General features: G+C 38.2%; 1 protein-coding gene across 1 annotated transcript in view; it reads right to left on the reverse strand.

Moving 5' to 3' along the window:
- Nucleotides 1-25,660, reverse strand: part of gemin5 (gem (nuclear organelle) associated protein 5) — a 33,803-nt gene that overhangs the window by 2,817 nt on the left and 5,326 nt on the right. The window contains exons 5-25 of the mRNA XM_084387434.1: nt 25,091-25,192; nt 24,861-24,993; nt 24,613-24,775; nt 22,868-23,080; nt 22,686-22,771; nt 22,385-22,467; nt 21,909-22,045; nt 21,759-21,832; nt 19,765-19,946; nt 13,601-13,740; nt 12,519-12,690; nt 8,968-9,183; nt 8,709-8,825; nt 8,097-8,219; nt 5,301-5,396; nt 5,043-5,180; nt 3,927-4,074; nt 3,715-3,834; nt 2,406-2,616; nt 1,815-2,069; nt 177-339 (exon numbers count right to left, since the gene is read on the reverse strand). Of these exons, the coding sequence (XP_084243560.1) occupies nt 177-339; nt 1,815-2,069; nt 2,406-2,616; nt 3,715-3,834; nt 3,927-4,074; nt 5,043-5,180; nt 5,301-5,396; nt 8,097-8,219; nt 8,709-8,825; nt 8,968-9,183; nt 12,519-12,690; nt 13,601-13,740; nt 19,765-19,946; nt 21,759-21,832; nt 21,909-22,045; nt 22,385-22,467; nt 22,686-22,771; nt 22,868-23,080; nt 24,613-24,775; nt 24,861-24,993; nt 25,091-25,192 (3,072 nt within the window). The remainder of the gene's footprint in view (nt 1-176; nt 340-1,814; nt 2,070-2,405; nt 2,617-3,714; nt 3,835-3,926; nt 4,075-5,042; nt 5,181-5,300; nt 5,397-8,096; nt 8,220-8,708; nt 8,826-8,967; nt 9,184-12,518; nt 12,691-13,600; nt 13,741-19,764; nt 19,947-21,758; nt 21,833-21,908; nt 22,046-22,384; nt 22,468-22,685; nt 22,772-22,867; nt 23,081-24,612; nt 24,776-24,860; nt 24,994-25,090; nt 25,193-25,660) is intronic.

The following is a 25,660-nucleotide window of genomic DNA, read 5'->3' on the forward strand; positions in this document are numbered from 1 at the left end:
TCTTTAATCAAAATAAATTCCCATCCCACTTGCAGTGACATCTCTATTTTTTGTTTGAGAAACCTTTTCACTGGGAATGTCATGATAGGGAAGAAAAAAACGATTGCGAATTCCGGTTCATGCCGACTTAAAAGTTCACTTGGATTGATTTTATTTTGGTGTTCAGTGTACCTCACCTTGTGGTAAAAGCAGCTGGCACATCTCCGCCATCAGCGTGAAGTGTCCCACCTCTGAACCTCGACTCAGAGCTTGCAGTAGCTCCTCTAGAGTAGATGGCCAATCGCACAACAGCTGACTCAAAGCACACAGTGTCACGTCCAATGAAATGTGAGATAAGAGCTGAGGAATAAAAAAAATGAGCGGAAGATTTGTGAATTTGACGATGACAGCAAACAGACTTCTCATAAAGGAGCACGCGCGCACACACTCATGCGCACACTCAAGCTCACATACTGTAAATGTTAAAATAGTCGGTGCAGTTTTTTATTACTCGCTTTTGTGTTTCGCTTCCCTCCACAATTTTACGCTAGTGCGAGAAGCGCGTATGTGATGAATGATGTCAGAGAAACGTCAATAGGCTATATTGGATTATGGTCTATTACTGCATCGCGATGCATCGATGCAAAGATATATAGATATATATAGATATAGGCTTATATAGAGCCATAAATCCCAGTAGTGCTTATATAGAGCCATAAATCACAGCAGTGCTTATATAGAGCCATAAATAACAGCAGTGCTTATATAGAGCCATAAATCCCAGTAGTGCTTATATAGAGCCATAAATCACAGCAGTGCTTATATAGAGCCATAAATCACAGCAGTGCTTATATAGAGCCATAAATCACAGTGCTTATATAGAGCCATAAATCACAGCAGTGCTTATATAGAGCCATAAATCCCAGTAGTGCTTATATAGAGCCATAAATCACAGCAGTGCTTATATAGAGCCATAAATAACAGCAGTGCTTATATAGAGCCATAAATCCCAGTAGTGCTTATATAGAGCCATAAATCACAGCAGTGCTTATATAGAGCCATAAATCACAGCAGTGCTTATATAGAGCCATAAATAACAGCAGTGCTTATATAGAGCCATAAATCCCAGTAGTGCTTATATAGAGCCATAAATCACAGCAGTGCTTATATAGAGCCATAAATCACAGCAGTGCTTATATAGAGCCATAAATCCCAGTAGTGCTTATATAGAGCCATAAATCACAGCAGTGCTTATATAGAGCCATAAATCCCAGCCGTGCTTATATAGAGCCATAAATCCCAGCCGTGCTTATATAGAGCCATAAATAACAGCCGTGCTTATATAGAGCCATAAATCCCAGTAGTGCTTATATAGAGCCATAAATCCCAGCAGTGCTTATATAGAGCCATAAATAACAGCCGTGCTTATATAGAGCCATAAATAACAGCCATGCTTATACAGAGCCATAAATCCCAGCAGTGCTTATATAGAGCCATAAATAACAGCCGTGCTAATATAGAGCCATAAATCCCAGCAGTGCTTATATAGAGCCATAAATCACAGTGCTTATATAGAGCCATAAATCCCAGCAGTGCTTATATAGAGCCATAAATCACAGCTGTGCTTATATAGAGCCATAAATCACAGCCGTGCTTATATAGAGCCATATCGCAGGTATGATATGGCACATCTGTATTATATACAGATGTTGCTCAGCTCAATATTATCATCCATTTTGTCTATGTATTTCATTAAATATATTATATTATATATTATATTATTCATCTGTCAACAGTGTCAAGTAGATCCGTTGGCATCTTAATTTCACACATACTTGCTTCATGGGAACACTAGTGGTGGCAGGAGGATTCTCGACGGCTCTCAGCTGTTGATGAATCGTTTTCACTTTGACCAGGTCAGCAGCCGCCACTCCAAACTCGCTCTGCCACACTCTGTGCACCATGGAGAGAACGTTCTCCTCACAGGGCTTAGACCAGGTGTGCGAAGAAGCCGCGGTCCAGGTGACCACATCTGTATCTGCCAGTCTTTGAGTGAGGATCTCATTAACACAGAACATCAGTCTGTGACCCTGTGAAGAAGAGGAGAGAAAGATGCTTTTGGTACACTGAACACTGATAATGTTTCCATAGTTACAATGAATATGCTATAGGGAGAAAAAGGCAACATTTACCTTAGAATAATTACCTTAGACAAACACACTATTCATAGTAATAATATTAATTGTTTATCATATATTAGATATTTTATTGTCTTTTATATTGCTTTTGCCTCAAAAAAAGACAACACCTGAAAATATATTTTTCTTCCCTTATAAAACCGTAAATGAATTTATATCAGTGCCAGTTTAGCTGACTAATTTATTGAATATACATGTATATCTAAAAACCAACAGCTGTAAACAAACCAAAAGCGAGTCTTGCGTCCTCAGGACTTCCTGTGCTGTGGCCCAGTCCTGGGAAAGCATCAAGTCTTTGGCGCACCTCAGAGAGAGAGAATGTGCGAGCTCACTTTCTCCGGATACCCACGCCAGATTAGCCGCTGTCTTCAGCGACATCACATCCCCTTTCTTGGCAATGACTTTAGCTGCATCAAAGCTCGAGTCTGCGGCGAGGTAACTGGCAGGTGAAGGAAGAAAATACTTTGGTATCAGTCAAAAAAATAAATAAATCTTTAGTCAGTTTCAATTATATTACCCCATTGACTGTATACAGCAATTTAAATCATACCACAATATTATACATACAATATTATGATATGGTATATACATGTTGACTGAGATTCAGTTAAAGGGATAGTTCAGCCAAAAATAAATGTTCTGTCATAATTTTCCATGTTGTTCCAAACTGTATGCATTTCTTTCTTCTGCTGAACACAAAATAATATATTTTGAAGAATGTTAGTAACTAAACAGTTTCGGTTCTCATTGACTTCCATTGGATTTTTTTGTGCATACAGTGGAAGTCAATGGGAAACGAACCTGTTAAAGGACAAGTTCGGTATTTTACACTTAAAGCCCTGTTTTCAGATCATTTCTGATGAAATAGAACGGTTAAGATTGAAATTTGGACACATGCTGCTGGCCCGAGAATTTTCGGTTTCGTAATCTTCTTGCAGGCTATCATTTTTAATAACAATTTCGGTCTCACGCATGCATCATCTTGCGTTATTTCCTTATCAATTCTCGCGTGTTTGGTTGTGAAACGTAGTTTGCGGACCAGACAGAGTCGTCTGCGATTCTTTCTTTTGTAAAGTCATGCAGTGTGAAACCTCCTGTCGCCGATCCATCGTGCAGTGTGAACTGAATGCTACCCCAGATAGTTGTGCAGTGTGAAAAGAACAGTGACCCGACTACTTTTAAAATCGTGCAGTGTGAACTCGGCATTAGATAGTCAAAATATCTTCTTTTGTGGTTAGAAGAAAGAAATGCATACAGGTTTGGAATGACATGAGTAAGGGTTGACAATTTTCATTTTTGGGTGAACTATCCCTTTAATAGTAGAAAGTACATTTTAAATCATTAACTTTATTACCAAAAATGTAATACTAAGCAGCCCAACATTTTGCATGCATAATTCATTTCACCCTATTAAAAAATGAAACAGACCATTTAAAGGGATCATGAATTGAGAAATCAAATTTTCCTTGATCTTTTGACATGTAAGAGGTCACAGTGTACATTTACACTATATATATGCTAATGTATTTTCACTCACCATTTTGCCGCAGTAGCATAATGGCCATCCTTCTCCAGCACTGCAGCCCAGCTCATGTACAGATCCTTCAGCACAGGGTCCTCTGGCTGGAGTCTGGCTCTGGCTAAAGCGATGGCCTCGCTGAAGATTTATTGCAAAAACAAACGTGAACCTTCAACTCAGGCCAAACACCATTAACATGACAAACAATCGCTTATAGTGATGTTTCTAACCGGTAGAACTGGTGGCCCTTCAGAAGGTTGATGGCCTCATAGAGTTTATGGATGGAGACGAGATGTGACGCTGCTTTGAGGAACTGCTCTTGGTGGCAGAGCTGCTTCACATACGCCTCTACAGTCCTGGCCCACACCTGGTAGCCCGCTGAGAGAGGGTCAATGACAAATAAAGATGTCCAGGAGAAAAGGAGAAATCTTTTTGGGGTTATTCTACTGGACATTTAAAAACCTACACAAAACTTGTTTTTCTATTATTTTCCTGTCACATGCAAAACAACAGTGTTTCCTGCATGCTGGTTACAGAACACAGACTGGACAATATTCTCAAAACTGCTTCACTGCATTTTTAAAAAGAAATCCCCCTGTAGTCAATAATTGTAAATCTCCTAAAACTCATATTTGATCACCAAAATGACATATTTAAGCATTTTTTCCTTGAAAAAAAAAATGTCTTCATGCCTTAAAATAGCTTGAATGTAACTACAATCTTGCCTCATTTAGTATACGCGGTTCTATGAATATGCAAATGAGCCTAGTCTCCACTCACTCACACCAGCTCAGAGATTCACTCGTTGACGTGATTGGTTATATGGTAGTTTGTGACGTCAGAAACACCAGCGATTTCAAACCGCGTTTTTGAGACTGTCTTTGGTTCACTGCAGTTAAGGAGAAAATACTCAGTAATGATGGTGTTGACTTATTGGTGTTGGCATATTAAAAACACCACACAGACATATAACCAACAGTAAAAGCTTGACTTTCACCACAGGGGGACTTTAAGCATTTTTCCAAGAAAATGTTCCTTCAGGCCTTTTTTTCTTTTTTACAATCTCTGGACAGTTACACCACCTTGAATTTTTTACCCCACAACATTTTCTGCATGACGTTTAAAAATAATAATAAAAAATAACCATTTATATAAATATATTAAAAAAATAAAAAATAATAATTATCAAAATAATTTCATAATAAATGTATATTTTTCTTAGTAAGTATTTTGAAGTAAAAAGTAAAACAATAATATACAAAAATAATAATAATAGTATAAAATTAAATTATAAAATTTTGAACTAAAAATGTGTTCAGCAGTCATAATACCACAAAACGTCTCACCCATTGGAGCTAAACTGAGGAGGTGGTCAGTCAGCTCTCCTTTCTCCACAGCAACATTTATTGCTCCAATCACGTCTCCTTTCCACAGCCTCAGATACACCATTGAGTCATAATGACCAGCCTCCATGTGGCTCTCCTCTGTTCAAAACACCACAATGAACTTAACACTACTTCCAAATCAATGATGCCCGATTCACCTCAGATGTTCAGCATCCGAGCATCTGAGCAGATATTGACCCCGCACTGGGCCCGACTCACCTTCCTCCTGAAACATCCTGTAGAGGGCATCCCTGTCCGTGAACAGGCCGAGCTGAATATGATCTCCAGATCCTGGAACACAAGCTCCGCTTTGCCCTGAGGAGCAGAAGGGAAAGGAAATGCGCTATACACATGATGACCACATATTCACTCTCATTTTGTCACTGCAGAAGTTTAAATCTTTAAATTCCTCATTGATCGACATGAGAAGAAAAGCTTGTACTGCAGCGATAATACCATCTGATACCATAAATGTAATTTCCATATTCATAAACCTACCATTCTACCAGACTACCACTCAAATGTTTGGGGTAAGAAAGACTTAACGCTTTTCATACAGACCCCACATTTTTTGAACAGCAGTGAACATTAAAGTCCAAAGTAAATAATAGAACATAACATTAAAATTTTTTTGTTAATGATGTTTCAGAAAGTTAACAAATATCATTCAATTAATCTGGTTCCATTTCATCTGCCTTTTCTGCGACAGAAAGCGTCTCAGCAGGACAACTGCATCATTATACCATAGTAAACATTTCAGAGATTTATTTTTTAATTGATGATTTAGCAGACGCATAAGCAAATCTAGTTTCTTAAGGCCCGCTCACACCAAGGACGATAATTATAATGATATTGAAATGATAAATATAAATATATATAAACATGTATATATGTGGATGTTAATATAGTTATAGTTCAAGGCTCCTGACTAACATTTGAGAGCAGTAGCACCGGTGCCACTAAGTTCTACAGATGGTGGCACCAGCACCTGATTTGGTAGTGCTGGGGGGTTTTCAATCATAAAGGTAATTAATCATAAAATGACTATTGTTTTGCATTAATAAGTGCAGTAACTATTAGTATACTATTACATGTCTATTTCTCGGAAATGCCCATTTGACAGTAAAGCACTGAGCTTGAGTTGAGATGCTGATAAAAATTTTATTAACAGAAGTAACTAACAGATTTTTTTATAGATCATTTTTCATTTTATTTTAAGTCATCACATTAAAAATAACACTTAAGTTGGACAATATTTAGAGCCTTGAAGTGCTGGAAAAAGTGTGAAGCACTTGAAAGTCCTTGAAAAGTGCTTGAATTTCACTCTCAAAAGGTTGTACGAACCCTGAATGAATACAGTAAAAACATTCGACAATTTCTGCCACAATACCATGGTTACAGTTAGCGTTACTACATTTGTGGACTGAAAAGCCATTCATAACTCATACGTTTATGGTACAATGTTTCTCCTGGTTTCCAGGTCAGCACTATTTGACCTGATATGGTTAATAACAGAGAATTCTGCACTGAATTTGAATGTTTCTCATTAGATCTTGCAGTAATGTTATTAATACTGCTGTGAATCCAAACACTTTCTCACTGGATCACCCAGCGCTGTGTAGTAACGGTGTCATGCGATCGAGATCGGTCCACGAGTAAAACTGTTCTGAGCTTGTGATGCGTTGTCTAGTATAAACTGCGAAAAGCTGATAAACTCTCCGCGCTGCGCAGCTCGAACAAGAAGCACAGTTTCTTTATGTTTTCGTTTGCCGTTTGATGTTTCTCATATGCAACAGAAATGGCAGCTTTTATTAGTTAGGCATCGTGGTCGCACCAGTGCAAACTCTAACAAAATTTAGTCACACCAGCAAGAAAAAAGGTCCCAAATTTGACCATGTGGTCGCAGTCTGGAGCCGTGTAGTTATCTTGCCCGTTATCGTTCTTGTTGTGAATGGGCCTTTAAAGGGGTCATATAATGGTACATGCACTTTTACAAGTTGATTGCACTGAAATGTCTGTTGGCAGTGCCTGTACACAACCATCCTATCATGATAAAAATCCATCCAGTGGTTTTGTTTTAATCTCCTTATATGTTTGACCATCTCTGAAATCAAGCCGTTCGATATTGTGACGTCATAAGATCATACGCCCCTCCCGCGATTGTGATTGACAGCCGTGTTTCAACACAAGACCCGCCCTGAGCAAGCTGTGACAGCCGTCGTCATAGTAGTCCGCCATTGTTGATATGCTGGAGTAGAATGGCGTCTAAGCGATTGTGGTGTTCTGTTCTTAGATGTAATAAGGAACACAGCAGTCATTTGGATGTTCCTAAATCCGAGCCGTTGAAGAAGCAGTGGCTGAGTTTTGTTTTTGAAGCATATGCCCAAAGGATTGACGCGGGGATTCCCTCACGGGGATTCCCCACGATCGTCTGTGCTTTCATGTTTGCGAATCATTTCACACCAGACAGCTTCACAAACGAGAAAAAAACGGATCGGTACCAACGTGTTCCTGCTGAACCTCCAGAAGATGTGAGTGTAATGTTTTATTAACCTTTATATTAGTATTTATATTAATCTTTGCGAAATTTGCAAACCTTGCTGCAGGCTTCACGATGAATGCGTCTAAGGTTTACACTCAGGGTACATTACGGCATGTTTTCTATGTACGACGTTCTCAATATAATTCATAATCCCACGTTTATAACGAATAACACGTGGTTATTGTGTTAGATACGGTCAGAGAATGTCTAATACGGTGTACCCACAGAACAGAGGGGCGGGGTGAGCAAAGCTCATTATCATTTAAAGACACATGCACTGAAACGGCGTGCTGAAAACAGAGCTGTTTTTGACCAGGTAAAATTAGTGTTTTCTTACAATACTAATGAGAATTTTTAATTAAAGTATATTACAAACTTTTAATTTAGACCCTAAAGAATCATATTAGCTTGTACAAAAATGGCATTATATGACCCCTTTAATGTTTCTACATGTTTTTAAGCTCCTGACTTACCATGCGAGTGTCTCACAGCAGCGAGCGTCAGACAGTCTTGCTGAAGTTCCTCTTTGGGTCGGTGATCCATAGAAGTACTGAGCGGGAGAATGGAGCGAGGCTTTCTCTTTTTTAAAGACAGATCTAAAATGAACAACAAATGACATAACGTAAGAGCTTTTACAATGTTTCCGTTTTCTCAAAGCAGGTTTGATGTCGATGACGACAAACAAACACCATAGGTTTTTAAAGACCCAAGTTATTTCATTATTTATTCATTTAAATGTATTAATTGATTAATTTGTTAATTAACAATAATAAATAATATTAGTCATATGAGAAAAATCAACTTTTTACTGTTAATAATAATTGCTATTACAGTTGCCAAGCAATAGAGCAACAAGCCGCAATTATTATGGAATGAGAGGTCATTCATTTTGGAGCATTTTGTTACTAATAATGTTTTTTTTTGCATGATACGTTCGAAAAGAATCTTTATCCCACATCAATAACAGCAAAACTATTAGTACATTGTACCCAACAATTGTTTTTTGACGCAAGTACATAGTAGTTAAAGTCATCCAAGTGGGAAAGAAGAAAATATTGACAGCACACACTAAGGCAGAGACCGACCTGATTTCTCTCTTTTCTTCTCCTCTTTGACCTCCCTTTTAACTGCATGGATGAACTTTTCTCCATTCTGAACCCTCTCAGTGCCACGCGTGTCCACACTGCTCTCTCTGGACCAGCCTGTGACCCCAATGATAAAGGTTATTCATCACACAACACCCAGACAGCCGGAGTGACATTTCAAAGACGGCGCTGGAATCACAAAAGCGAGAGGAAGCGGAAGAGACAGCGAGAGATGAAAGAGAGAAAGACGGGCCGTTACCCGTGACGGAAGGAGCGTCTGTGTTCTCCTTCTCTTCCTCTTCGTCATTGTCAGACTGGCCCTCTTCTGCTCCGCTGCCTGCTGTCCCTTTCATTTCTTCACCTAAAGCTAATTCACTTTCTTCCGCCTTCATCCCTCCTTTTCCTGGTGCCTTCTTTTTCTTCTTGGGCTTTTTCTGAGGTCCTCTCTTTTTCTCTATCTCAACACGTTTTTTACCTGTTGATGAAAACATCAAAGTATGCGTATTTTGATGTTTATTTATGTTCATGTCATGGTCTAGTAGTAAAGTGGAAGAAATGATTGGTTCACATGCCGCTTGAACTTAGGCTATACAGCGAAGAGTGACAAAATGACATTTATTGTTTGAATTTTGTGATTAAACCGGACAGAATTTGAAAGCTCAGACTTCAAAAGTAACAAAGCTTACTGCAAATATTTAGTGAAGCTTGTTTCCGCCACAGAATAAAAAAGAAAAAAGGTAATTGCGACTTTTTATCTCAGAATTGCGTGATACAAAATAGGGATGAGTCACGATTTTCGAATATTCGATTAGTTGATTTTATTATAGAATATCGAATAGGTTGTGCGATTATTGTCTTTTAAAAAAATCCCCATGTTTTCGGTGCTGATGCGGTGGTGACGCGTTCATGTAACCAGAGGGTGACGCTGTCAATAACGCATCTAAAAGCTGTCAATCAACTCTCAGACGACAGAATAAGATATGCCTACACACTTTCTCACACCAGAGCATGTGAGCGGAGTGGTAATATTTCCTCCAGAGCGGAGAGCGTCTTTATGAAGATTCCGCTCCGCTCGTTCATTCTGATCAGCGCCATCGCTGATCGCTCAACCCAGAAAGTCCTTTGTGACATGCTGGTTCGAAAATATGTGAAAATGCAATAGTCTAATCGCATATTTATATTAATTTAATTACTGAAATATATATGGGAGAGAATACTAAACCATAATGAGGGTTTTCGTAATATATTACCTATTCCGCACTCAAGCGCACGCATAAAGCTTGCCACAAAGAACCGGCAAAAGTAATGATTGTGCATGAGGCATTTTAATTGTTTATTAATAAACTAATGTTTTCTGTGTGAGTGTCGGCTGCAAAGATAAAGTTGACGATGCTGACTCGCGATCTTCACAGTGAACGCACCTATAGAGAGAAATGCACACTTCATACAGATTAGCCTACATAAGCAGAGAGTAGGGCTGTACTGTCCTAGTCGATTAGTCGATTAGTTGGTCGATACGTTCTGGTTCGACCAAAATTCTGATTGGTCGATTTTCTGCCGCGTTTATTTCATCAGTTTTGCCGCGCTGATCGAGGCGCGCTCATTTCATCAGGTGGAAAGCAGTTCTGCTAATGGGGGTGTTTTCAGAATACCCTTGTTTCACTGTAACAGTCTACCCCCCTTTGTTTTCACCTTTTTTGGATTAGTCCAACCCAAGAGAGAGCGTCGAGCGTAGAAGGTTTGATGCTGAATATTATTTATTTAATTGTGAGAGCGTTTAATAGTCAGTCCTCACATGTCAACAACAAAGAAATCGACAGTGTGGCAGCATTTTGTTAAAATTGATAACAGGAAAAAGGTCGAATGCAAAGTTTGCAAGCAACAGTTTTCCACAGCTTGACGACAAACATGACATATCATCTACTGTAAAGCCTGTTTTAAAAGTGGTAAGCTCACTTGTCTGCGTTAACTTGCCCTGTCTGTTTTGAGTAAGCTATGAACATATCAGAATTTGCATATTTCAATGTTTTAGTGTGATAACCTAACTTTTTAATTTTTATTTGGAGCCTAATACGCAATTGCGCTGTGCTGTTGGTTGTGTTAGTTTTGAGCCTAGGATGCTTTATTTTTCAGTTATGCACTTTATTTCGTTTCTGCTCTTGATCTGGTTTGTTTAATAAATATTCTTTTTTTATTAAAGTGGATGTGCCTTTTGTGTTTATTAAGAGTAAAAGCTTTAAGTTAATAGTCTATTCGTGTCTCAGCTGCGAAGCTAACGTTAAGCTCAGCCTCGCTCGGTGCGAGGACATGCACGGTGAAATGATAGTGTCTGTCTGACTAATAATAACTTATTATTATAACATATGACAAAAATAATTGTCTAAATTATGTTGCATATTCCTCAACAGTTCTTGTGATGATATCACTAGTTGACAACATAGTACTATTTTCGGAAATCATAAGCTATGATATTGCGCAGGTGCACGTGATGCAGCGCTGTCAGAGCTGACAGACTCAAGTGTCAGACTCATTTCAGTGCAAAATAATTAGGTCAAAAACGATTTAATATACTGCAAATAGCCTACTAGTTGTATGTTTATTTATAATTCATTTAGGCGGACAACAAGGCTACCAAGTACTGCGCACAGTGCACATCTAATTAATTTAACGTTTTTTTTTCTAACGTCATTTTTAGTCGATTTTAGTCGATTTTTAGTCGAAAATTTCAGGACTTCAGTCGACCAAGATTTTCTTTGGTTGAGTACAGCCCTAGCATAGAGCAGCCCATTTCTTTTCGTTTTGACTTTTTTGTTTAAAAGTACACATTTCAAGCTTTCTATAGATATATTTATCAGGTCTGTGAGGAAAGTATACGCTGAGTTTCGGTTCACTTATGAGACAAGCTCCAGTTCACGAGCAATGCAAGTTAAATTAAATCCAGGCAATTGGTTGATGAAACATTGATTAAAATTAAGATACAATTTATACAAAACGAAATTCACTTTAAAAAAAGGCTTTCGACAAAACAGAACTTAACGAAGTGGTCAAAATCATGTATGACCCACTACATATGCCTCCCGATATACTGCGCATCTTATGATCCTATCTTACTCATGCTTTTCACTTTTCAAATAATCGACATAGATGAAATTAAAAAATAACATTATATTATTTAAACATAAATATGAAACTTGTTTAAGTTTTTTAAGTTATATTTAGGCATCACACCACTCAGCTTCGCTCCACTCACATGCTCTGGTGTGTGGCCTATACATACGTGCGTGCATGTAGGGGAGGGGTGCAATTTTCGAATAATAATCGAATAATACCCAGCGATCTTCGAATATTATTTTTGCTTGAAATGCCCATCCCTAATATAAAATCGCAATTGCGTGTTATAAAGTCAGAACTGCGAGATGTAAACTCACAATTGTGAGATAAAAAGTCGCAATTATCTTTTAAAATGTTTTATTCTGTGGCAGAAACAAGCTTCCATAATTATTGGATGGTATGCACGCTATAAATAAAGTTTAGTGAAGCTTTGTTCTTGCATCAACTGAAAACAGCATAGACTAAAAGATGTTGGTTTATCAAAATAAAGATTAAAACGAGAAATCGATATGGTCAACTCAGACACAGCTGACATGTTTACCTGTTGTAGCTTATCCATGTAAAGTAGTGTTAATTAAACCAACGTTTCAGTCAATGACTTTGGCTGGTTTCGGAACAAACCAAACATTTGTTTCCGTAGAATATGTTTGTTTGCTGAAGTTTCGGTGCATCACTAGTTGAATATAACAATATACATACTCTTGGGAGGTGTGACGTGTTCCTGCTTGGATATGGCCCATTCCTGGAGGGTGAAGTCATCTCCACCGGTCCAGATCAGATCTGGGTGAACAGCGGACCACTGGACGCACATCAATCGGCCTGAGTGACCCCTGTAGTTACACACCGGCTGCTCTTTCAGCACATCCCACACCTGTGAACAATGAGTTTTTACACACTAATAAAATTTAATTTGTATTTTTTCTAGACGATGGATTATCCAAAACGCATGACTATTTAAAGGGGTCATTACATAAGAAACCTTTTGACATATAAGAGGTTTTTGTTTCATAGCTTTAAACATCCTCTTAATTATAAACAAAGCACTTAATTAATACCGGATGTGAACACATTATAATCATTGACGCAGTTTACACTGGATATAGTACACAATACAGATTCGCATTCAATTTCTGACATACTCCACACGCTTGAGTCTGCCGACAACAGGACAAATAGAAGAGTGAAATAGCGTTTGCTTTGAATTTAAATGGCTTGTTTGTGGCTCTGTACAGACTTCAGAAGGCTCCCAGCATCGGAAACAAGTGGATGTTTTATTTTAATGGCGTCCCGGATTGCGTTGAAGGATTGCGGATATGTTTGTTCGGAGCATTTTGTTTTGTAAACGAAGCACAGTGTAATGGAGAGTTAGCAAAGTAAATGATTTTAGAATTCTTTGTCTATAAATGACATTTTTATACCGATAATGTTTTCAAAACACTTATGTGCAATAGCGAGTGGGCGTTGATACGGTTTCCTATGCAATGATGTTAGCCAATCATAACAGTGGCCGTTTACTGACAAGCCTTAAAGGAGCCGCCCCTTAAAAACTGATCATTTCAGACAGAGGTTCAGAATAAAAGTTAAAATTAATATTTTTATATAAGTGAACCTCAAGGAACACATACAAAATACAAAACAATATCATGACCCCTTTAATATAAACCATATTTTCATAAAAATTCCAGATAAAATAACCTTGAATTCGATTATATTACTGCAACATAAAATGTTTTTAAACCTTCTGAATTTTTTTTAAAATAATAAATAAAAGTGTAACTTGCCTGAGAGGTTCCGTCATAACATGCCGTCACCAGACGCCCATCGTGATGGGGACTCCAGGCTAGGCCGGTGATTTTGTTAGTGTGACCAGAGAGAGTTCTGAATGGTTCAGTCACCAGCACTGGATTCTCTGATGGGGTTTCTGTAAGTGAAAAACCTTAATAAGAAAAACAAGCAAATTCAAAGCCCTGATATACTTCAAGCAAAATCGAAGAACGAACTAGTGTGACGTCACTTCGAGCAAAATCAGGCCAAAACAAAGTTCATTTGGAGTTGTTTCTGAAGCTTGCCAAAGCGAACTTTCCAAAAACAAAGAACTTTCCTTCGAACTACCATTGGTCAGTGGCGATTACGTAATAGGTGGGTGTGGCTCTAAGGCGCTGCCTTCTTTGATGAGAAAATCTTCTCTCTGGTTCATTTCATCTGTTCGGTCCGTCAAGGTCAAACATGAACACACCGGAGAGCTACTTTACAGTAGAAATTTAAGTTGTAATTCTAATTGAAAGCAACACTAGGTTTCCATTCAAGGATTTTTTTTTGCGGAAAAAGGTTTAGTTCTTTAAAATGGTTACCAATATCACTGATAGTAACACAATTTATTACAGTGTTTAATTTCAGAATAGGTCGTTGTTTCTCCCATTTTTTAAATGATAGGCCTATTACCAAGCCTTCTTTTCAATCTACAGTCTAATAGGCCAATAAATTAAACAGAAAAATAATACAAACCTCTATCTGTTTCTGAATATTGCAAGTATTGATCTGAATAGCCTAAATAATGAAGTACAAAAAAACCCATGACACTTGTTAATAAAAAGTAGTTTATATATAATGTATAATAAAGTTTCAATTCAAATGGATCTTGAAAATCTCTCCAGCTTGTCAAATGAAGGCCGTTCTGAAGGCTGACAAAAAGAAAATTAAAATACACAAGTAATATGTTACTTCTGTATATGAATAAATAAAGCAGTAATTAATGTCATAAAATCATGAGTTTGATTTCATGGTCAGCAGCTTTCCTAGGCTACAAGACAAATAAAACTCACAAACATGACAATTGTAAATCAAATTATTTTTTAAATACCATATATTAATATGTAATATAATTTTATCTCAAACAAATTAGAAATATAAAGTGGGTTTAAAAGACTGTTTGTGAAGCTGTTTCATGACAACTCTCTCCAGGTCAGCGGCAGCGCCAACACAGCTTTTGAATGTTGCGATATGATTCTGTCAAAGTTTAATAGACAGAATTGAAAGATCGCGTGGGTGTTTGAATCAAGATCACAGTCTTTAAAAGATGAATCGTGCAGCTCTATTGTCTTATCTCTCTCTCAGCATATGAGTAGCACGAGGGCTTTTCAGTGCTTTCAGTCTCTTCCATGCGTCCACTTGGGATATTACGTCACTCAACACTCATAGATAACGACACAATTCATCCTCTGTTGGAACGAAAGTGGCTAACTTCTGTCAACCTCATCTACAAGCAAGGACAAAAATAAAGCAATTGAATTTGAATTAATATCGATTCTGGAATAAAAAAATCGATTTTAAAATCGTAAAAAAAATATAAAAAAAATTAGATAGCTAGGTGAATCGATTTTTTCTCCCAGCCCTAGTGAACGTGATAGTTATTGTAGTTCTACACTAAATGCGAGTATGCATTTACTCATCTCACTTGCACAAGAACATATTCTGTATTCCTGAAAGCAAAAACAGTGAAATGTAAATTCAAATAATAATAATAATAATAATAAACAGAGCAATTCCAATAGGGTCCTCACACCATCAGTGCTCGGGCCCTTAATATTATACAAACCTGCAATGATTAAATAGGTTATTACACAAATATACTTTATGTGTTCAATCTTTATGTATTCAAAAAGTAACCTGTCTTACACAGAACAACCTCCTGGACAACAACCAGTCTGGTTTCATAAGCGAACACTCAAATGGGACTGCCCTGCTCTCGGTTATTGAAGCTCTGAGATTGACAAGAGCAGCTTTCAAATCCTCAGTACTCATCTTGCTGGATCTGTCTGCTGCTTGTGGAGAGGTGTCTAAGTTGAAACATCTAGGGCTCAGTGCCTCAGGGCTCAGTGCTTGGACCACTTCACTTCTCCATCTACATGTCATCGCAAGGATCTGTCATTCAGAAAAGTTTTTCCTATCACTGCTATGCTGATGACACACAACTCTACTTGTCATTACAGCCAGAGGACCCAACACTAGCTGCTCGCATCTCAGCCTGCCTGACAGACATTTCTGGCTGGATGAAGGACAACCACCTTCAACTCAACCTTACAAAGACAGAGTTGCTTGTGGTCTCGGCCAACCCAACACTACACCACAACTTCTCCATTCAGCTAGGCTCGTCATCCATAACTCCATAAAGGTCAGCCAGGAACCTTGGAGTTGTGATTGATGATCAGTTATACTTCACAGACCACATTGCTAGAACTGCCCAGTCCTGCATATTTGCCTTATACAACATTAGGAAGATCAGGCCCTTCCTATCGGAGCATGCTACACAACTCTCTGTCCAAGCTCTTGTATTGTAATGCTCTCTTGGCAGGCCATCCAGCATCAACTGTCAAACCTCTGCAACTGATCGAGAATGCTGCAGCTAGAGTGGTATTTAACAAGCCAAAGAGAGCAGCCACCCAAATCATTCAAGGTACTGATGTTTGCCTACAGACCAGCCACTGGCTCTGCACCCCTAAACCTTGCGTTCTGCAAGTGAACGGTGCCTAGTGGTACCATCCCAAAGAGGCACGAAATCCTTTTCACAGACCTTTACTTGGACTATTCTCTGCTGGTAGAATGACCTCCCTAACTCAACCCGAGCCATTTTCAAGAAAATGCTGAAGACGCATCTTTTTCGTCAACACTTGACCCAGTAATACTAACTAGGGCTGTCAAACGATTAATCGCGATTAATCGCATCCAAAAATAAAAGTTTGTGTTTACATAATTTATGTCTGTGTACGGAGTATAATTATTTTCTATATATAAATACACACACACATGCATATATATATATATTTAAGAAAATGTGTTATTTATATATAAAATATTTATATATAATATAAATATATATACACAGTATATACATGCAAATATTTCTTAAATATATACATGCATGTGTGTGTATTTATATATAGAAAATAATTATACACCGTACACACAAAATTATGTAAAAACAAACTTTTATTTTGGATGCGATTAATCGCGATTAATCGTTTGACAGCCCTAATACTAACACTTACTATTCTATATCTATTATAAAAAATAACATAAAAAAACCTTGCTATGTGTGCTGTGCTGTACTAACTAGGACTGGTCAGAGCACTTGCACATTGCTACCCGATACGGGTTGGTTTGACTGCTTCTATTGCTATAACTATATAGCTATAACTATATAGCTATAACTATAACTTCTATTTGTAAGTCGCTTTGAATAAATGTCTGCTAAATGAATAAATGTTAATGTAATGTCAATCTCACGTTTTTTAAAGGTCCCGTTCTATGTGATCCCATGTTTCAAACTTTAGTTAGTGTGTAATGTTGTTGTTAGAGTATAAATAATATCTGTAAAATTATAAAGCTCAAAGTTCAATGCCAAGCGAGATATTTTATTTAACAGAAGTTGACTACAAAAAACGGCTGGATTGGACTACACCCCTCTACATCCTGCTTTAATGATGTCACTAGAACCGTAACCTCCGCCCACAGGAACACAGGCGTATTGATGGCGAAATGTCAACAGACGTGGTTGATGTTTATCTATAATCGGATACCGCAAAAGTTTAATTCGAAGTTGTTAGTTTGCTCTGTCCATTTCACCACGGACTGTTTTTCTAACCTGGAATAATATCAAGCAGACTTCTCTCAGCGTTTCATACTGACGAAGGGGACTATTTCAACTATATTCCAGCAAGCGGTAAGTAGTGATTTAATATGGAAGTAGCGATCACTCTTCACATCGTTCGTTTCTCTTAGTAGGATGAAAATAATCTTACTTAAACTGTGATTAATATACAGAAAGCGATCAAAGAACAATCCCTTTCCAATCGCCCAAGCTATCAATCACACAGCGCGAGTTTATCTGGACACTTGCCAAAACTCGTTATGAAATCAATGACGCTGTTACACTGCACAACGAAGCTCTTACTGTATTTATATGCCTCATGTTTGCATTGGTGAAATCATTAGTGATAGTGCAGAAACTGCGTTGCAATGATAAGATCTTTCACGCGATCAACAGACTGTCATCTGCTCAGTGCTCATCACTGCAACCTTTTATGTGATGGTAATAGATCTAAATACTTAAAAAACTTCTCATGATTCGTTAATCCAGATAGCTGTAATAGTAAAAACGTATAATAGCTGTAATAGTAAAAGTTTTCCAGATAGTTCCACATGTAATGCCAGATATTTCATATGCAAGCATGTCAGCCAATCACAGCAGAGGGCGTTTACACTGAAGTCTCACAGCAGACACGCCCCTTCAAACAGTGTTCAAACCAGGGAATGAAATCAGGCTAGGAAATATGCCTTTTATTTCTAAATTATAACAATTTTTGATCTAAAAAACATACTAACATTATAAGGGCACCCCTGGAAACATTATAAAATAATAAAAATAATCCATGGAATGGGACCTTTAAAGGGATACTTCACCTCTGGGAAGATGAATGTGTATTTAAAATAGGTCATTTAAGTAGCAGAAATGTGAAGAAATTTTTGAATTTGGAGCTTTCTAGACTGAGAAAAGCCAGAAAATGTATTTTTGGCTTATGTGGATGAAAGACAACAACTCCCAGAATGCACTTGCTTCGCTGCCTTAGGAGGCCACGCCTACCGGTAAGAGTGCGCACTGCAGTTGAAAACAACAAAGCTAGCCTACGTGATGAGTTTGCGAGGGATTTACAGATCGTCCAAAATGTCCGGGATTCGGCTTTTGCGTTCTACAGTCGCCATTCATTCATCATGTTTACTGTGGCGAGCAGGACGAGGCTGACGGCCGCGGGAGAATGGCGCGAGGCCGGTGGCGTCATTACTGAGACGCGCCGGGTCTCGCATCTCTCACGGAGGAGCGGGAATTTTTCTTAGCAATGGTAAAACGCACATCAACCGATCACTTGTTTAGCGTTCATGTAAACACTACATTCAAATTCACCAATCGGAATGAATTCAGTTAGATTGAAAGATGTGCATGTAAACAATGAATGGCGACCGCAGAAAGCAAAAGCTGAATCCCGGACATTTTGAACGATCTCGCCCGCCGGACAAGTCCGGGAAAAGGAGGATGGTTACTTACTCAGCTTTCTCCTACAATTCAGCTTTCTCCACAGAACAAGAGCCTGCTAGCTTAGCTTCCAAAGAAAGACGGCTGACACTGTGTACATTCTGACTGAGTGAGATCCCACCCTGTATGGGCGGGCTAAAAACATGCGGAACAACGCCATCTCCTGGCTGTAGTCTTTATAGCCTCTGTCCAGAAAATCCTCCGATGACGCAAAATGACGATTTTTGCGTCATCGGAGGATTTTTTCCAGACAAAAAATACATAAATCTCTTGTCTCAGGGGGATATGAGGGTGGAAAGCACGGTAATTCGAAAATACTACAGGTTTTCTACTAATACAAAGCTTAATGCTAAATCCTGAAGTAACCCTTTAACCAATCTCGATGATATAATTCAACCATACTGATAAGCAAAAACGACTAGATTAAATTTTTTTTTTTTTTTTTTTTTTTTTTTTTTTTAAGAGTGTTGAACTCCCTCTACTGTACAGGTTTGAAATCCCTTCAGCCTGAGGCTTTTTCATTTCACTTTTGGTGTGAAAGGATCTTTACATTTGCCCCCAAATTTTTTTTTTTAACTAGTTCTCAATTTAATTAAAATACAAACAAGCAAGCCCAGACCAGGTTAGTAAACATTACACAAAAGTAACATTTCCTTCCATAAAAAGTAACTAAGTAATGCAACTAGTCACTTTTTAGGGAGTAGGGTAATATAGTAACGCATTACTTTTAAAAGTAACTTTGCCCAACACTGCCAGTAGTACATATTATGTATACTGTGCACATGTACATTTTTTTATTTTGTATGCATAGAATAGCTAACAAGAAAAATCCAACAATGATGAAGAGCCGATTCTTACCAATGGCGCTCCTGAGGTCATGGACGTAGACTGTGGCATTACTGGAGCCGGACGCCAGCAGATACTGAAGCTCCTTCTGAGAAGAGTGTTCATGGTGCCAGCGCAGTGCATTTATGATCTTATGATGCTGCTGCACTGTGCACAAGATCTTCAGCATGGGAGCCTTCAACACCTCTATAGACCTACAACAAAAACCCTTATGGAGTGAGACACTTAATATAACCTCCGATTATTTGATGCATACTACTCTAAAATAGTGTTGCATATGATATATTTCATATTTAAAGACGAAATTAAATCAAAATAGATTCTGGTCTTATTGTGCACAATTTATGTGTCATTTTTAATCTTACATTTCTCCACCTCTGATATTTTCTGATTTTGTAACTAAATCCATGTAGAATGAGAAAAATAATCTTAACAAGAAATATCTCAGCCTCATGACCCAATTACATCCAGATGGAAACACTCAAGCCCCGTCCTACATCATTTCCAACTGAATGTATAATTTTCTCTGTCTCCTCATTTGAAAATGAGCCAAAACAACACTTTATAAGTAGGTTCAATTTGTTAACATTAGTTAATGATATAATAATACCATGAAATAAACAATACCATTACCGCATTGATTATTCTAGCTTAAAAGTAAATACAATTTGTAGACACTACCATTCAAAAGTTTGGGGTTGGTACGATTTTTTTAAGTTTCATAAAGAAATATAAAATTTAAACAAAAAAATTATTTAAAACAATTCTAGGATTTCACTCCCTATTCTAGATCATGCAACTCTAAGCAAAACTCTGAAACATCCTTTTTTGAGCACTTGTGTTTGTTTGCCTTTTCACAATGAATCGCTTGATGTATTCCTCATTTGCAAATCGCTTTGAATAAAAGCTTCTGCAAATTGAATAAATAAAAATACAGTAAAACCGTAACATTGCAAAATATGATCACAATTTAAAATAACTTTCAGGGTTCCCACACCTTGGTTAACTTCAAATTCAAGGACTTTCCAGGTCCAATACCCTCAAATTCAAGGACTTAATGTGGGGACACATTTGTTGTGTTCAACAACAAACGTTGAGGTACCATCATAGTTTCATGAGCGCGTGAACGTCATGGCAACATACAACACAAAGTAGGCTACCTCATGCAGGAAAAACTTAAAGTAAGTAACGCGTAAATGCGCTTAACTAGTGTAAATCAAGCAAGCTAGTATGCATAGGCCATGAAGTGTTGGCGAAACAACACTGAATATGGAATTTTTTCCAGAAAACTTCTTGCACAAAATAAATTCAAGCACTTTCAAGGACCTGTCTCTATGTATGTTTATTTTCAAAAACTTTCCAGGGCCTTGAAAACATTTTTTCAGATTCACAAACTTTCAAGGATTTCAAGGACCCGTGGGAACCCTGAACTTTTCAATTTTAATATAGCTACATTTTCAGCATCATTACTCCAGTCTTCAGTGTCACAGTATTCTTCAGAAATCATTCTAACATGCTAATTTGCTGCTCAAGAAACATTTTTTATTATTATAAATTTTAAATATCAGTTGTGATACTTAGTATTTTTGTGAAAGGTGATCATTCCTTTCAGGATTCTTTGATGAATTGAAAGCTCAAAAGAACATTTATTTGAAATCTAAATCTTTTGTATAAATGTATTTACTGTCACTAATTTACTGACCAACTTAACACATTCCTGCTTAATAGTATTAATTTCTTTCAAAAATAAATATGACCCCATATTTTTAAATGGTAGTATATAGTACTATATTTGAAAGATTTCATGTTTTAGAAATTAACATCAATGTATTATGAATAAAACAAAAATACATAAAGAACAAATAGTATAGTGATTAATAAATTATTAATACAATTAATATTAATTCATTACTAATGTTAACAAATTAAAACTTAATGTAAAGGGTTACCAATTAAGGTAACCTCAAAGAGAAAATGATTAACAATGGCTTGATTAACGTTATTACCCATCTTCATTTCCAATGGCCAAAACGCTGCCATCCGGCTTCCAGCTCAGGTCTGTGTGTGGAGGGATCTTGTGCTGAAGAACAGAATGACTTTTTCAATATGACCAAATTTAATAAAGACAAATATGAACGGGCGATTTCTCATCTTACTTTGATGCTGTTAGTGTCTCGGATGAGTTTGTCAATGTTACTGGCCTCCCCTGAGAGTTTCCAGGGGTCGTGCTGGAAGATGACCCCCTCTCCGGCACAGCTGTATAAGCTGTAGGACGGCTTGTCTCCTGATCCCCCTGAGCCACACACGTACACAATTATTAGCGGGAACATCACCATTACTATTGCTCATCCCTTCAACAAACAAAAGCAATTATCTCCAGCCCCTCGAGCATCGGAGATGGATACGGTGATGAACGTGTCATTTGTCAGCAGCAGGGTGAAATTATGTTTTCATTCCTTGATTACCCAACAAACTCCACGGAGGGAAAGCAAGCATTTTGTTCACCCTCGCTCAATTACAGAGCGCGTTAAAGAGGAGCTGGGCATCACTTATTGCTGATGGATTGTTCTTGGCGCCACTTCAAGTTCAATGTTTACTGGGTCATGCGGGTGTGTTTAATGAATCGACTTACCGAAAGACATGGGCGGCACAGGAGGGCCCCATGAAAGAGAGTAGATGGTTCTGCGGTGGTAAGTGCTTGAGATTTGAGGAGGTCTGTGCGTGAAAACAAATAATGAAGTGAAATATGTAATATTCCATTTTTTTAAATGTATTTTAAAGTTTAATTGAATTACGCTGCCATAACTCTAAAAGTTTTTTTTTCTATGATTGAATCTTGCATCAAAACGAACCTTAGGAATCGCAAGGTTTCATATTTCAAACGCATAAATAAATACAGTTCAAAAATCATGAAGCATGACTGTTGCTCTTACTTGTTAGAGTAAACTTCATATATGCCCACTTTACCATCATCGGTACCAAACGCCAGAGAGCCCTCTTTAAGTGGATGCCATGCCAACTGTAAGAGAAGTGAGCAAAAAAAGTGGGCTTGATATTAAACCAACTGAATGGCACTGTGGGAAATATAACTGTGAATTAAACCCATCTGACTCACAGCTGTGACTTTAGATTTGATCCCTTGCCAGAATGTCTTGATGTCATATTGGTTCTGAATAGACATGGTGTTCCAGACCCGAATCATGCTGTCTCCGACCCCTAGAGCCAGACAGCCGGTGCCCACCGGAGAGAAGCTGAGGCAGTACACAAACCCACCCAGAGTGGGCAGAGTCCAACAGCACTCCAGAGACGCCAGGTCCCAACACTTAATCTGAAATGAGACATCCATACAGAATAAATATATATAAATCATCACAAATCTCAGAATAGAATTAAACATCATTTTTAGCATTAATAAGAATGGAATGTACACTGGCTTTGTCTTGGCAGACTAGATCTGCGACGCTGCTGCTGGCATGAGTGAAGGCTACTGCCGAAACATGCACATAAATATAAGGAATAGGATACAAGCTGCTGCAAGGAAAGTAGGGAGAACCTCTTGGCAGAACTAGGCAGGTGGTGCTGGGGAAGTAGAGGGGCTAGCAAAATTCTCATGGAGTTGAGCCAGCTCGTGTTGGAAATAAATATTTTACGTTAGACTGATTGGCCATGCAGCTGGCTTTAGGGGAACCAATCAGTTGCTCTGAAGTGTTGCATGACAGAAATATGTATATAAACTTTTTTGTTTCTTTACTTTATTTTAAGCTAAATGTGTCTCAATTGTACAACGAATACGTTTTCTTATCACCCAGAACACCCTAGCAACCGCCTAGCAACACCATAGCAACCACCCAAAATACCCTAGCAACCGCCTAGCAACCACCCAGAACACCCTAGCAACCGCCTAGCAACACCCTAGCAACCATCCAAAATACCATAGCAACCACCCGACATACCCTAGCAACCATCTAGCAACACCATAGCAACCCCCAGAACACCCTAGCAACCACCTAGCAACCACCCAGAACACCCTAGCAACACCATAGCAACCACCTAGCAACGCCCTAGCAACCATCCAAAATACCCAACCAACCACCTAGCAACAGGATAGCGACCACCCAAAACACCATAGCATCCACCCAGAACACCCTAGTAACCACCTAGCAAGCACCCAGAACACCTTAGCAACCCACTAGAAACACCCTAGCAACCGTGCCGAATTTTGCCACTGCAAGCACCACTTCACATTTTCTTCAGGAAATGTACATTCTAGTTTAGTATTTATTTCTGAATTTGGGGTGAAAATACCCTAGATTCACTCACAACTTACTCCACCTTATTATTGTAATAGCAATTTGTTTAACAAATAGACAAATAATAATATTTATTTTATAGTCCTGTTCCCCATGTACATACTATGTACTTATTATAGTAATTACAATAACTAGATACTAACCCTGAACATAACCCTAAACTTCTCACTAACCTCTGAATGATAACCCCTGTAGGTACCTTATATTAACCAGTTCTTTCTTAGGTAAGTACACAGCAAGTACACATATGTGAACGTACTGTAAAATAAAGTGCAACCCAAATAATTATGCATTATACATTTACTTCTCACAACATTTTTTTGAGAATGTTACTTACAAAAAGTATTGTGGTGGGATCACAATACACTGATGATACTCATATACCATGATATTGAAAGATTATCACATTTAAATTCCATGGTAATATCATACCTCAGTTTTAGAAAGTGGTATTTTTGCAGGGAGAAATAAAGGTTATTTATTCTGTTTTGTGTTAGCCGAGTTTGCTGAAAATGGTTTACAAGCTCATACTAATGGAGGAGGATCTCACCTCTCGGTCCATTGAGGTGCTGAGCAGAAGTTCTCTGTCCCCTGAGCGAAACGAGCTCATGTTGAAGACGATACGGCTGTGATTCTCTCCATCTGGGGAACTGCCCAACAGACTCCACTTCTGCTTGCCTGACTTCACGAGATCCCACATTACGATCTCACCGCTGCACGACAACATCCGCAGTGAGTCGACTCGTGTTCGTTTACTACAAAACATCCTCCAACACACAATAACCAAACACAACATACCCAAAACAGCTGGACACAATCTGTGAAGGTCTCCCTTTAGGCCAGTGGACCGTCAGCCAAAGTCTCTCCTTCAACGCTGGATCAACTCCCACTCCTCGTCTCTTCAGGAAGGGAAGTTTCAGCGTCATTACACCTGAAAAGAGACACGCGGTGACCTCAATGACACTGCACCTGAAAGCTACAATAAACCAGTCTGTGCAATCTTTGGGTTATGAATCTTTCTTTGTCACCTTTGCCTCTGGCTGTGCTCCATATCCGCACAGTCTGATCTCGACTACCCGACGCCAGGTAACACCCCACTTCTGCTCCTTCTGTCGCCAAATTGCCTCCATCTACGGAAAGAGTCAAGGACGTGTCACTTGTTTTTTTTTGTCCAATCTATTTCCAAAACTTTTTTGACAGCCGAACTCCTCAGACATCAAATATTTCATTTAAGTGCCCTCTGCGATTTTAAGTTAATCTTTCAATAATGGTTCTCCGATGTCAGGTCACATGGTTCATACTTACATTTACATTTACTCATTTAGCAGACGCTTTTATCCAAAGCGACTTACAAATGAGAACAATAGAAACTAACAGTAGGACAACAATATGCAAGTGCTATGACCCCTCTCAGTTTAATCTAATGCAGTACATGTTCATTTTTTAGTTTTTTTTATAGAATAGAATAGAAGAGAAAGTGTTAGTAACTTGGGTTCACTCTTTACAGGAACCAACTGACACTAGTTACAACAGAAATACTGTATGTATGTCTTAAATTCTTCATTTTCAAACATATAAACGGTTTGAACGTGTCAAAT

This window comes from Rutilus rutilus (genome assembly GCF_951802725.1).
Source record: "Rutilus rutilus genome assembly, chromosome: 18".
Classification (NCBI taxonomy): Eukaryota; Metazoa; Chordata; class Actinopteri; order Cypriniformes; family Leuciscidae; genus Rutilus; species Rutilus rutilus.